Genomic DNA, 14,212 nt, shown 5'->3' with positions numbered 1-14,212 from the left:
AATTTCCATTTATATCTTGTGGAATTGAATGGGTTTTCCCATATAGTTTTCAAAATACACCATAAGTTAGTACCAGTTTGATTCATTTTAAGTAACAGTTTAGAATGTTCTGTAGGTTAATGAAGTCAGAGCAGGTGGCAGCGGTCATATTGTTTCCCGCGACATCCCCCCGGAGCCAGGTTGTCACTGTCCAGCTGCACTCCTGATAGACTTTGACTTGATTAAAGGCATCTCTTTATAAAATACAAAAGTCTGATGTTAATTTTCTATATCACTACTTAAAACTTTGTGTTGTAAATTATGCCTTTTTAAGTTTTCAAAATGATGTAATTTCTACATTAAACATTTCAAGAATTCCATGCATAACTTAACGTAATGACAGGCTTATGATTTTGGTTATAATTATTCCTAGTTTAATGGTTCGTTGTCTTACTCAGGAGTACTGAGTATGTTGAAAAGGCACCACTGATTAATCACACTGACTTTTATGCTGTTAGTGTACATTCAAACAAATTTTCATTGTGCTAAAGATAAAGACTTAGGTGAAACTTTCATTATCTTTATACATTTCTGCTGAATGCATCATGATTTAGCAAGTGGGGGGTGGGGAACAACATTTATTTCCTCCCATTTTCTGACATACTCCCCTTGGAATAAGATCTGAAACTTTCGAGCTAAAATTTCTATTGCTCTTAGAAGCTATTTGTGTATCTGTGCTTTTGAGACATTGTAGTAATTCTGTGGTGATGAACAGACGTGAGTGTTTTCACTCATTAATCAGCATCTGGCTCTCTTTTGTATGACATTAATTTTGATACAGCCTGCACATGAAAACTAGTAGTTTTATAACTACCCCCAAAATTTCCATTTGAGAAAGCATTTGGCCTTATACCCTGAAGTCCATTCAAGTATGGGTAAATAGGAAATATTGCAAACCAAACGCTAGACCTAATGACCAGGGAAATATGCAATGAACTGGTTATCAAAGCCAATTCATCAGTGCCAGGAGAAAGTTGCTCAGCCACTTCTGAAATACTCTCTTGCAATTTACACAGGTTGTATTTAAATGATAATGTGTTAATGAGGGCAGGCTAAAGGCAAGATTGAAGTTGGTATAAATGTTGCTTATTCATCAGAGTACTTCTGTCAGATACTTCAGAAACAAAACATTTAAAATTATTTTTATGTGATTTAATAATCATTTTACAAGATGACCCCTTTAAAAATAAGCCAAAACATTAATAGATTTTGGTACATTAAACAAACATTTAATTCGTTGAATTAAACAAGTTTTTTTAACTCCTCAGGAATTTAGATTTTCCAAATCTCAATTACGACAAAATTAAACATATTGCACATTCATCTTGAACTCAGACAAAACTGCTGCATTGATTGGAATGTTAATTTCTTATGTCTTTACCATGAAAAATTTATATTTTATATTCCCGTTGGAGCCAGATATTTCTGAGTATGAATTATTGTATGATGCCATGAAATTGACCCATAACCTTACATATGCAAAACATGTGCTCTATATTTGAACATTCATTACCTCTAAAATGCATATTTGTAAGCTGTGTCCTGCAAACTTTTCTCCCTTTTTGTGTGTGTGTGCCAAGGATATTGAGCCAGGGATATTTTTAAAACTTTTTAATGGTGGGGCTGGAGCAATAGCACAGCGGGTAGGGCATTTGCCTTGCACGCGGTCGACCCGGGTTCGATTCCCAGCATCCCATATGGTCTCCTGAGCACCGCCAGGGGTAATTCCTGAGTGCAGAGCTAGGAGTGACCCCTGTGCATAGCCGGGTGTGACCCAAAAAGCAAAAAAATAAATAAATAAATAAATAAATAAATGAACTTTTTAATGGAAACAGAGAAATATGCATATGCACCCAGATGTTGTTGACATTGTCATCTTTTTGTTATTTATGGCTATAACAAAATGATTCGCTAGTAGAAAGGACCACCACCAATAGCCAAATTAAAGACTTCATATTAATTTTTCTTACACTGAGGCTGAGGAGATGCATAGCACTATATATGTAGTTACGTATGGTCACGTACATACTTAAACTACAGCTCAGGTAGTAATCACACATGCCTTAGCATGTGTGCAGACCTGAATGTGGTCTCCAGCACCCATAGTATGCTGAGCACTTCCTGGGTGTAGCCTTTGGACCCCTGGGCGCCATTGGGATGACCCTGTGAAAATAGGCTGAAACATTAATAGATGCTGGTACATTTAACATAGACTGCATTTAATAACAACAGGTGACTGAATAGATCGATTACTAGGAGATACTTCTATTCTAAGCAGTTGTTTACCTCATACTCTGGCTCTCTTCGGACTTAGATCACAGATTTCATCTCTTTGACTTAAGTCTTTCATCCTTGCCTTTGCTCCTGCCTAAGAAGCTATTCTTTATTTGAGGGCTGGAACGATAGTACAATCGGTAGGGCATTGCCTTACATGAAGTAGATCCAGGCTTGATCCCCAGAGTCCCATATGGTCCCCCAAGCACTGCCAGGAGTGCAGAGCTAGAAGTGACCCCAAAATTTTTTAAAAAAAATTATAAAAAACACCAACTTCTGATTTCCTTAACACTCATTTAGTCTTCTAATCTTTTCATCTAATTTTCCTTTCATGGCAGAGGTTTTCCAAGAAATAATGAAGCTTGGGGCTGGAGCAATAGCACAGCGGGTAAGGCGTTTGCCTTGCACTCGGCTGACCCGGGTTTGATTCCCAGCATCCCATATGGTTCCCTGAGCACCGCCAGGGGTAATTCCTGAGTGCAGAGCCAGGAGTGACCCCTGTGCATCACCAGGTGTGACCCAAAAAACCAAAAAAAGAAGAAGAAGAAGAAGAAATAAGCTTCTCCTACTAAAAATTAAAACCATCAGGAACGATTAGATTCAGTCATTTCTTTGAGTTTGTTTTTGGTAATTTTTTGCAGATAGATTAAAAAAAGTAATGGGCAAAAAAGAATTGAAAACCAAAGTTTACTCCTACGTAATAAAATTTTTTTGCTTAACCTTCCAAGAGTACTTACATTCACATTGACTATTTGATAAAGAATAATTACTCCCTGTTTAGTACTATTATCATATTTTCTAAGTTTTGAATCCTCTACCAGATGCTTAATGCATGTCTTATAGAATAATGACAATAGTGATTTGTAAATTGTTTAAGTCTTTAAATAGAGCTTGGTAACAAATACTGTTTCATTTTGGTACATTAATTCTATTCAAGATTGTTCAATAGAATGCCATGCTGATCTTTTATTAGATAATAATTATTATCTATTCCTTTCATTTTAAGCAAGTCACCATGTGGAATTGATACCCTCATATAGAAGAAAAGTGTCTTTTGGTTCAGCCCTATTTTAAATTTGTAGCAGTGTTTACGTTGCTTGTCATAGCTTATAAAATAAGAATGACTGCATGAATACATAAAAAAATTACTTAAATGTCAACCTTTCCAGAAAATTAGGAAAATGCACACCTCAAAAGGCTAATTTACCTTTCTATTTCCCAAATTCAGCATGTCCCAAATTACCCTACAACAAGGAGACAAGCCCTTCTTTCTACTTTGCCAGTGAGTTGGGTTTTTTATATTAATTTTAATTGTACAGTAAAACACTTTTTAAAGAATACATGTTAAGGGAGTAGACTTGTTGAGCAATATTTTCCTTGTGCCAGACAAAATCATTAATATATACCTGTAAGTAATCCATAGTTTTTACAAAAGAAAATAGAACCCAGCTTAAGAAAGCTGGAATTGGTTACAAAATTGAGTGTTTCAGAAATTAATTTTTGCATACCAAGCAAACATGTGACTGTTTTGGAACTACTTCATGATTTCTTTGTTGAGAGAAATCTTTTCTAAGCAACTTTTTTTTTTAATCTAAATGACAAGCTTAATATAAAAATCTTAAATTGCTCGTTTTTTTACTATCCTTGGTTGAAATACTACAAAACTACTTATCTCTTTAGTTTCTTCATGACGGAAGGTTAAAATCCTCAGCTAGTAGACACTTCACATAGGTCTAGGGGCGCTATGTTGGGTGTTGATATGGGCCCCACTGCATGTACTCGGGTGCTGTTCCTGGCTCTGTACTTGGGAGTGACCCCTGGCTGTCCGTGGGGCACCATTTGTGGGGCAAATGTATCTAGCTGCTTAATTTCATCAGAGTCTCTTTGGGAAGTGCCAGTCCCCTCTCACCGCCAGAGACACAGTGAATGATTTGCTCTTAGGTAGGGTTTGCCTTTAGCAGTGAGCCTGTACGGCAAGTTTAAAGTCAGCCTAGCCATGAACTTGAATGGGAAAGGTACTAACATGCAAAAAGTCTTTCCGATATTATGCCAATAATTTGTGTCCCTTAATGTGAAATACTATTCTACGGGATATTAAGACTAAAAATTTGTTAGTGACTGAATTCTGAGTTAATTCAGAATGACTCAGTATCTGAATCTACCAAATGCAGAATTTTAAAAACCATTTAGAAAAAAAAAAGGTTTTTTGACTCACATTTTTATTCTTTGTGCCATGACTTGGTATCCAAAAATAAGTACTTGCATATTACTTATTTGGTGCTAGGAAATATTAACAAATTTAATCCTTTAATAGATGCTCTTTAAAAAGGAGTCTTGCTGTATCTATATGCTATTAAAGGGAAACTGTATGTGAAATATAATATGTAAAAGACAGTTTCAGTAATTTTACCATGTACTCCGTCTGAGTTCTTAAATGCAGTTATCCTCACCATCTTATTGTCTGTCAGTAGTTTGGAGTCAATTTCCTGGTAAGTAGCTAAAAGGTCCTTAATCATCACATCTAAGCTTTAATTGCCTTAGCGTAACTTCCCCTCAAAGAAAATATCAGTACTTTATAAAATAAACTAACAGTCGGGCTGCTATTTGTAACTTAATTTGCTGCTTTGTCCCCATGTCCCACCCCACTCTCCCTTTCCCACCTCCCTGCCATACCATTTTAAACCATTTTATCATTGTATGATCTAGTTGTCTTTCATTTACTACTTTTTTTGAAGAGTTCAACTTCTTTCACTTTATTTTTTTCTGAATTTACAACAATTTTATAAGTCAAAAGATTGTTTTTTAAGTTTCACAGGCTGGTGACTTCTCATGACTAGTGCATTCACGGTCAAAATACAGATTAAGGGAACAGACGTGTCCTGAGTAGGCTTCAGTAAGACTGTGACTGAAATGATTTTTGAAATGTGGTTAGTATTATAAGGATTTAGTGGGTTTATCGTATTTAGAATTTTAAATATTAGTATCAAGGAACACAGTGAGTGGGAAACTTCTGGATCAGGTTTGGTCCAAAGAAATGATACTTTGATTAGCTGGCCAGTCGACCTAATACTGCTTACTGGAAGGCAAGTTCAGGTTTTTGGTCCTAGGGGGAACATCCCAAGTAGTGGCCACTCTTGGTGATTCTCTGGCCATTGGCTCAGGCCGCCAGAAGGTAGTGCTGCTGTGTTGGCGTTGGCAGTGGTGTTGGTGACAGACCCCACAGTGCTCGGGGGCCTCCAGAGAGCCACACCTGCAGTGCTTGTGGATTCCTGTGATGCGGTGATCGGCCAGAGTGTGGCACACGCAGGGATGTGCCCCCCCCCCGGGCCAGGCAGTTCTGTAGAGAGGCTGCGTGAACAGTTTTGCCAGAATTTTAAATATCTTTTTAACCTCTGTGGAATATGTGGCTCATCATCCTGTACAGTAAATGATACATTTAGCTCAGTAATGCCAAAATTAACTGCATTTGGCTCTTCAGGTCCCCTTCATTGATTCTGTTAATTGTCTGTCATTTACTTTGTCCTGGTTCCTTTCTCTTGCCTCTCTCCTTCAAACCTTCTTCCCGTCAGCCTTCCATGTCCTCCTTATCTGTCCTTTGTCTCATTCTTAACCAGCCTTTCAGGGATCCAAAATGTATTTTTGTAATTAATATTAAGTGTATTATTTCACATTTTCTGTATTAAGTGATATATTTCACATTTTCCATAATCAACTACATCACTTCATATGGGAGGGAGAAAAACAGTTTCTGGGCGAGGTAATTTTGTCTTTAAAGCTAGAAGATGAATAAATAAAAATCCTTCTAATTAAACCTTCTTAAATTTTATTTTCAGCTTATGGATATATTACACCACTTGATTTATTTTTCTTGTAATGCCTTGTTGACTCTGGGCTCTAATATGTGTTAGTTAAACCACATTTAAGAGTTAGCCATTGGCCTCTGTGTGTTTAAAAAAGATGGGATTTTTAGACAGAAGCTAAGAAGATGCACTTAGCTTGGATTATTTGTTTTTGCTTTGTCTGTTTCTGGGTCATACCTGACTGCTCAAGTCTTACTTTGGGCTTGGGGTGCTGGGGATCAGACCTGGATCAGCCACATGCAAGTCAAGCACCTTGACCCATGTGCTGTGTCCCCAGCCAGGACTCTTGAAAACATGTGCTCTAAGTGTAAATAAGATGCAGAGCAGAGCACAGTTTTTTCCTAGACTTTTTAAATGTTGGTGCTGCCATTTACCAGAGAGACACATTTTGAAAATGCATGATTTGTTAATCATGTACTTGTTAGTACTCCACCTTGTCAGCTTGTATATCCTCTCATTTCAGGATTTTAAGTTTTCTAGCTGTGACTAACACTTATGAGACTTTGTGGGCATAATTATTCTCTTTGTGATTGCCATGCTTTTATGTGTAAAAAATTACTAATAGAGGATTTAGCTATAGTAATTTTTTTTATTGTTTTTTAAAAGTAAACATTTTTAAGGTTTTTTGCTTTTTTTTAATGAAGCAAGGCATTTTTTACTGACACTTACTTAGAAAGATCTGGCGGGAGAAAAGAGAAGTACATGTTCAAGAAAGAACACACACGGACTTGTCCAGAGTGGAAATAAGCAAATAAACGTCGAAAGAAGCATGCAAGATAGAGAGCAGAGGCTTGAAAAGCAAGCTAAAACTTAATTTTAAGTTTCAAGAAATTTTAGTTTCTCTGCTAAATTTTGTACAGAATTTTTTGGGAAACAACATACCTTTAGGACCAAAATTCCTTGAATAAAGTCTCAAAAATAGAAAGTTACTGTACTCTCTTTATGAAAACTCATAAATAGAATTTGTAGCTCGGGATCATTTCTCTTTTCCCTCCTCCTGATTTTATATTGCTGCAAATGAAATATTTAAGAAGTTGAATAAAAAGCATTGTAATGAATAAAGATTTGAAAAGAGCTCTAGACATATGTCCAGTAGAATTTTCTGTGATGGAAGTATTCCTCATCAGCTATTAGTCACATGTAGCTATTTTTACATTCAAAACTATTTAAAAGGGCAGTATAAGATTTATATGCATAAAAGTCTGTTTGAAAATGTATGTCACGTTTTTGGACCAAGCCAGTACCTGAACAGTATTGGGTGATCTGAAGGTTAAATTAATGAGTTCGGTGGTGAAGAATGGCCTTTTAATAAGTTAGGAGGGAGACACTGGCTGCTTTCATAGACTCCTGGGACTGGGGAGCTGCAGAAGCAGTCTGCACATCATTTTCCCCAGCTCCTGGAAACAGTCACTTCTTTAAAACACCCAGAGACTATGTTGCCACAGTTTTCCTTGTTAATATATTCGAGGCTCCTTTACCGCTAGTTAGGGGAAATTGCCCGGCGTCCAAACAGAAGCGCTTTGTTTCCTCTGGGAAGTGAGCAGCGTTGCTCTGTGTTGGCAGCAGGCGCACAGGTGATCTTGGCAGAGCTGAGAGACCTGCGGCCGTTGCGAGGGATAGTTGGCCCAGTGGGCTGGACGTTGTGGGCTCGTGGCTGTGCACTGCTGAGCATTACAAAAATGCTGTGCGTGCCTGACCCTCTGCAGAACGTTTCCATGGCAAGCCTGTGCATGCTGAGGTGCCTTGTGCAGCTCGGCCGGCCTGCCCGTAGGTGCTGGGCGTAGAGGCCCGGCCCGGAAGCTGCTCGCTTCTCTCATCCGTCCCCGTCTGTCTGTATCCTACTACTGCATCACATCAAGAATACCAGCTGTTTGGGAATTCTCTGGATGAGCTTATCTTCTCTGGGGATTTTCCAGCTGAGGATGAGAAGACTAGGCCTCACATGTCGTCAGAACAGTCGCCCCTCCCACCACCACTTGCAGTTAGATTTGTATCTATCGCTGTGCTGTCAGCAGCAGTGGCATAAGCTGACTGTCGAAGGAGTGAGCCTGCCTTATACTTTCCCTTCTCAAACTGCTGCTCTGGGAAGATAGGACAGTGATTGTCTACCTTATCTCTGTTAAGTCAAGAACAGCCCGTATTGAGATGCACAAAAGAACTGGCTTTGGTTCTTTAATGAACATATACTTCAGGTAATTGCAGGTACTAGGGGCTGGAGTGATAGCACAGCGGGCAGGGCGTTTGCCTTGCACACGGCTGACCCGGGTTCGATTTCGAGCATCCCATATGGTCCCCTGAGCACCGCCAGGAGTAATTCCTGAGTGCAAAGCCAGGAGGTAACCCCTGTGCATTTCAGGATGTGACCCAAAAAGAAAAAAAAAAAATTGTAGGTACTAGTTTTTAGAAAGCCGAGATGAGCATTTTGAGCAGAGAAGTTCCAGGAGATGGTCTTCCATGGTCAGCCAGTAGAGAGGGTGGTCATTTGGCCTTGAAGACGGAGCCCTATCTTTACCACGGCCCTGGCTCTCTCTGGAGCTAATATGGGTGTGTGTGAGACTGAATTATTTCTATGCTTATTTGAAAGCTGTCTTTTGTGGGAAACCTAGCGCCTTTTAAGAACTAACTTATAAATAGATTTTTAATATATCTTCATTAATGTTGTGAATAAATACTACATTGATGGGTACATTAAAAAAATGAATGACGTGAAGGTCAGGTGGCTTGATGACGGTGTAAGTTAGCTACTGAGCGTCGACAGAGCCTGGCTGAGGCAGGCACCAAGGGTCGGGTAAGGTGATGAAGCGTCTCGATGCTACACACTCCTTTCTCTTTCGCTTTAGTCTCCACGGGCTCCCTTGCTCAGCAGTATGCTCACCCTAACGCAACTCTGCACCCACACCCTCCACACCCTCAGCCTTCAGCGACCCCCACTGGACAGCAGCCGAACCAGCACAGTGGAAGTCATCCCGCACCCAGCCCTGTTCAGGTAAGGAGAAAGGCTCAGGCCTCAGAGCAGTGCCCGCGGATGCGCTCTCATGCCAGCAAGGGGCTGAGTGCCAGAATACCCACCACGCTTTGTGTCCCTCGGTGTGTTGGGGCTTCGGGATTGTTTGGTTTTGGTTCTTGAGCCATACCTGGTGGTGTTCAGGGCTTACTCCTCACTCTTCACTCAGGGATCACTCAAGGGACCACTGGGGTGCTGGATATTGAACTCGTCCGTGTCAGCTGTGTGCAAGGCAAGCCTTACCCACTGTGCTGTCTTGCCAGCCCAGCTTTTTAAATTTAAAAATTAGTTTTACTTTTTGAACTGAGGAGGTTGGGGGGTGGGTTGGTATTAGTCAATTCCCCGATTAAGCAGTCTTGGTCTTGTGTTACCTCTGCTTCATTGAGGGTAATTGCCAGGCTTAGAATCGGACTTGTGTCACAGAAGAAAATGATTCTAAATGGGAGGGAGGCAACCCTAACCCTACTTTTATCATTGCCCTGTACAATTCCTTGAGGTTTTGTTGTCTTGTTTACCTTCGCTTTGGGGGACCGTACTGGTGATCCTTGGGGCTTACTCCTGACGGGGCTCGGGGGACCATGTGGGCTGCTGGGGATTTGAACCTGGGTTGGCTGTGTGTGCGGAACGATCACCTTACCCGCTGTACTATTGCCCTGGCCACATCCCCTTGTATTTTCTCGCACCTGTCAGCCTCAGTAGGTCCACGGGACGCCCGTTTTCTTGGGCAGAGCTGTTCTGACCCTTCAGTACTTTCCATTCCGGAAGTGGCTTTTCTCAGTTCTTTCCTATTCCCTTGCAGCACCATCAGCACCAGGCTGCCCAGGCTCTGCACCTGGCCAGCCCGCAGCAGCAGTCAGCCATCTACCACGCGGGACTCGCACCCACACCTCCTGCCATGACACCGGCCTCCAACACGCAGTCGCCACAGAGTAGCTTCCCAGCAGCACAACAGACCGTCTTTACGATCCACCCTTCTCATGTCCAGCCTGCGTATACCAACCCGCCCCACATGGCCCATGTACCTCAGGTAAACCAGCTTTAGCCAACTTCCTGTGCTGGCCAGTAGGAGGTGAAGGTTATCAGAGAAGCAGCAGTGAGCCAGATGCGCTGCAAGCCGGGAGCCCCTGTGTGTGGTGCCATCTGCCCGTCTCCCTGCTCCCAGTCAAATACATGTGATTTGGTTCCAAATGAATGTTCGTGTGGTTTTCTAGTGATCAGTGAAGTTGGTGATTGGTCAGTCCTTTAATGTTTCTCCATTGAGACCTGAAAAGAGAGTTTAAGCCATGTGCAGTACCCCACCTTTTTTGTTTTTCTGGTGGCGGGGGGTGCACCCCGTGGTGCTGAGTCTCAAACCCAGGGGTCCTGCATGGAAAGTGTGCACTCCAGCCTACTGCGCTATCTTCCTGGTCCCCTTTCTTCCTCAGTCTGCTTTGCTATGTTTATATAGCTTCATTGCTCTGTGTGTGTGTGTGTGTGTGACACGTGTGTTGTGTGTGTATATATATATACACATATATATGTATATATAAAAATTTCACACACGTCGGGCAGGGAGAGTGGGGCTTTTACAGAATCTTCGCTTCTGAGGTAACAGCCCTGGGTCTGACAGCTTGTTAGACACACAAGTTCCAGAGAAATCTTTCCACTCTCTCCAGTTGTTTCCCCTGGCTATCCAAATACCTGCTTTGACCAGATGTTGTGCTTCTTGGAAGGGCGTGGCCTTGGACATTGGTGCTGTGTACTAGAGGCTGCAAGGCCCCAGGTGTCCCCGAGGCCGTGTGGGCTGGTCCCGGCGTCAGGGTTGCTTGCTGTCTGTAGCAGCTGCAGGCCAGGCCCGTGGTGCATTGGTGGAAGGAAAAGGAACCGCACTGACGTTGGGCTCTGACGCTGTGACGCTGTCGAGGCCCTCCCGGGAGCAGTCAGCTGTCCTCGGCGGCTCTGCTGGACACTGCCTCCCTCGCCTGCTCCCAGTCCATGGCAGTGTGCCACTGAGGCTCTGGTGTGGCGGGCCGGGCACGTGACTCCGTTGGAGCTCGCAGAAGGCACCCTCGTAACTAAAGTGGCACAGCTCTGGGGAGCGTGGGCGCTGAGTGTGGCGGCACTGCAGTGGATGGTGTGCTTTTGACGGTGGGGAGGGGGTCTGGTTTGGCCAGGTGTGGGCCACGTGGTTCGCTGAATCAGGAGCCTCATGAGAGAGGAGGGGTCCTCTAGCTGTCTATGTAGAGCTCGGTAGCTAAGTAGGTATGTGAATTTCATGTAAGTCAGGGTTCCTAAAGCCTCACTTTCTTGTGTCTTTGTGCTGAAAGAGCAAAGGTTAACATAGGCAAGTCCTGTAATGCCATGGGCCTTTGAATATGTCAGAGAAGAAACAGTATTTCATTCGAGCTTATCTTGGTCTAGAACAGTGCACAGTAGGGGAAGCAGGACACAATGGCTTTTCCTGGCCCTGCCGAATCTTTGCAGAGCTGATGTCCAGCTGTTTGGGCTAAGAAACCCTTTACAGCGATATTGGGCAGGCCCAGCTCATTTCATATCACCCCTTCCTGCACCCCAGCAGCTGCCTCCTGCTGCTTGCCCCATCAGCATCTTTCAGCAGAGACCAGGAGGCCCGAGTCTTCACATTGCCCTCACTTGTCCTTCATAGCACTGTGCTGGCGAGCAGGCCAGGAGCCAAGCGGAAGGTCCGCAGAAACAGGTGGACAGTCCCTGTGACATTGTGAAAAATCTGCTCTCCTGCCTGAGACATTGTAAGGCTACTTCATGCCCCACACGGAGGCAGATCTTAAGCATCTCTCTAGCTTATCTCGTAATACGCGGTTGAGCTTTCGGAGGCTGATCTTTGTGAAAGCGTCGTATACATAGAATCCAGTGACCAGTGAGTTGGAGACTAGGACACTGCAGCCCTGGCACCAGGCTCACGGGTGCCTGCTCCCTCAAGCTGGCAGCCTCTGCTCAAAGGTGACGCATGTCTGTAGGGCAGTTGATCTGTACTAGGGCATGTCCCCCAGAGGGAAAAAATGGGGCCCTCAGGGCCCATTGTTGCCCTTTGCTGAGACCCAGCCTAGCAAAAGGACCACAGTTGACATGTTATTTAAGCGGGAGATGTTGCCTGTATGCGTAAAAGAGCTCTCTGTTTCAGGCTCATGTACAGTCAGGAATGGTTCCTTCTCATCCAACTGCCCATGCGCCAATGATGCTAATGACGACACAGCCACCCGGCGGTCCCCAGGCCGCCCTCGCTCAAAGTGCACTACAGCCCATTCCAGTCTCGACAACAGCGCATTTTCCCTATATGACGCACCCTTCAGGTGAGGCGTGTGTGTGCAGGGGCCGCCGGGCACCCCAAAGCATTCTGCTGGCACAGGTGGAATGGCAGGCAGGGCCAGCACTCGGAGCCCCGCATCTGCGAGCTAGCCAGACTCACGAGCGTGCACAGTAGGGGCTGTGATGACGAGTCAGGCCAGGGCCTTCGGCTTCAGGAGTGTTGGTGGCACGTAGGGCTCGGCGCGAGGAGAGCAGCAGCATTCCGTGGACTGAGGCATGCTTACGCTCAGTTGGCCTTCCTTGTCACGAGGCTGGACAGGGCAGTGTGTTCCTTCCTGAGTCCCAGCAGACTGACGTGTGGGGGGTTATTACCATGGCAGAGTTTGACTGTAGCTCTGGTAACACTACCGCTGAGAAAGTGCTGTGTACGGTTGGTTCTGAGTGTAGCACAGTGCCAGCCTGGGCCCGGACAGGGAGAGACACCCCGCGATTGTGCTCTATTTACTCGATGGCTGCCATGGCGACATTTCAGTCTAACTTGTCACTCTGAAAGCAGTACTGGTGCTTGGCTAGTATCTGGGGAGGGGGTATGTTAAGGCCTTTTTCGACCCCATGAACAAGTCTTCTGGGAGTTTTATTTGAAACGGTTTCATGTCTGGTTTGTTTCTACCCACCCACCTCTCCCCTTCCCCTTTGGTACTGCTGGGTGGAGGGCGTGAAGGAGTCTGAGTCTTGTCCAGGCAGCACGAGGATAGCGACAGTCAGCGCTGCAGACACTAGGCTAGTGTGCAGTATTGCCAGTTTCCTGTTTAAATATTAACTTTTCTTTTTTACAGTACAAGCCCACCACCAACAGCAGTTGTAAGGCTGCCCTGGAGGAACCGAAAGGCCAAATTCCCTCCTCCCTTCTTCTGCTTCTACCAACTGGAAGCACAGAAAACTAGAATTTCACTTATTTTGTTTTTTAAAACAATATGATTTCTTGTAACATCCAATAGGAATGCTAACAGTTCACTTGCAGTGGAAGACATTTGACCGAGTGGAGGCATTTAGGAACTTGTGGGGTGTTCCATAATTCCATGTGCTATTTCAGAGTCCCGCAAGTACCCCGCTCTGCTTGCCGAAACTGGAAGTTATTTATTTTTTAATCCCTTGAAAAAGTCATGAACATGTCAGCTAGCAAAAGAATGACAAGAGTGATTCTTGCTGCTATTACCGCTAAGAAAAAAAAAAATCAAGACTTGGAACACCCTTTTACTAAACTTGACAAAGGTTCAGTAAATTCTTCCCGTCAAAGAACTGACGGTTTATTATTTATAAATCAAGTTTGAGGTGATCACTGTCTACAGTGGTTCAACTTTTAAGTTAAGGGAAAAACTTTTACTTTGTAGATAATATAAAATAAAAACTTAAAAAAAATTAAAAAATAAAAAAAGTTTTAAAAACTGACGACCAAGGTAGTGTGTGTGTGTTTCTCCAGTTAACAGCTTATGCTGTTTGTATTGTAGGAAATTTAATGTCACGGCCATAGCGCCGGTGTCAGGGAGTTTTCTTCATCTTGAGTTTGGTTGCTGCAGGAGAGGAGGCTGGCCATAGCGTGCCACACTGAAGCTCCACCCCTCGCCTGACCTGTCTGTAAACGGCTCTTTTAAATGTTCCTCGGATCTACTGTAACCAGTAGGGGGCAGGAGACGTTTTCTTTCTAAACCTCCGATGCGGGCTCATCACCACAGGCTCGATGTCCCCAGCTGGTGAGGAAGAAGGGCTTTCT

The 14,212-nt window shown here is 43.5% G+C and overlaps 2 protein-coding genes across 15 annotated transcripts in view; one reads left to right on the top strand and one right to left on the bottom strand.

Annotated features, from left to right (window-relative positions):
- The window catches only part of ATXN2 (ataxin 2), a 93,806-nt gene extending 79,916 nt beyond the window's left edge, over positions 1 to 13,890 (top strand). For 11 of the 14 annotated variants that reach the window (XM_055146604.1, XM_055146603.1, XM_055146608.1 and 8 more), the window contains 5 exons: positions 3,542 to 3,595; positions 9,014 to 9,159; positions 9,977 to 10,204; positions 12,317 to 12,485; positions 13,278 to 13,890. In XM_055146604.1, the coding sequence (XP_055002579.1) occupies positions 3,542 to 3,595; positions 9,014 to 9,159; positions 9,977 to 10,204; positions 12,317 to 12,485; positions 13,278 to 13,306 (626 nt within the window). In that variant the 3' untranslated portion in view covers positions 13,307 to 13,890. The remainder of the gene's footprint in view (positions 1 to 3,541; positions 3,596 to 9,013; positions 9,160 to 9,976; positions 10,205 to 12,316; positions 12,486 to 13,277) is intronic. The other 3 variants (XM_055146599.1, XM_055146602.1, XM_055146601.1) reach the window with 2 other exon arrangements.
- ACAD10 (acyl-CoA dehydrogenase family member 10) overlaps positions 1 to 14,212 on the bottom strand; it is a 259,705-nt gene that overhangs the window by 176,701 nt on the left and 68,792 nt on the right. The window lies entirely within an intron of this gene.

Source organism: Sorex araneus, chromosome 9 (assembly GCF_027595985.1).
Source record: "Sorex araneus isolate mSorAra2 chromosome 9, mSorAra2.pri, whole genome shotgun sequence".
Taxonomy (NCBI): domain Eukaryota; kingdom Metazoa; phylum Chordata; class Mammalia; order Eulipotyphla; family Soricidae; genus Sorex; species Sorex araneus.
This window is presented reverse-complemented; position numbering and strand designations above follow the sequence as displayed.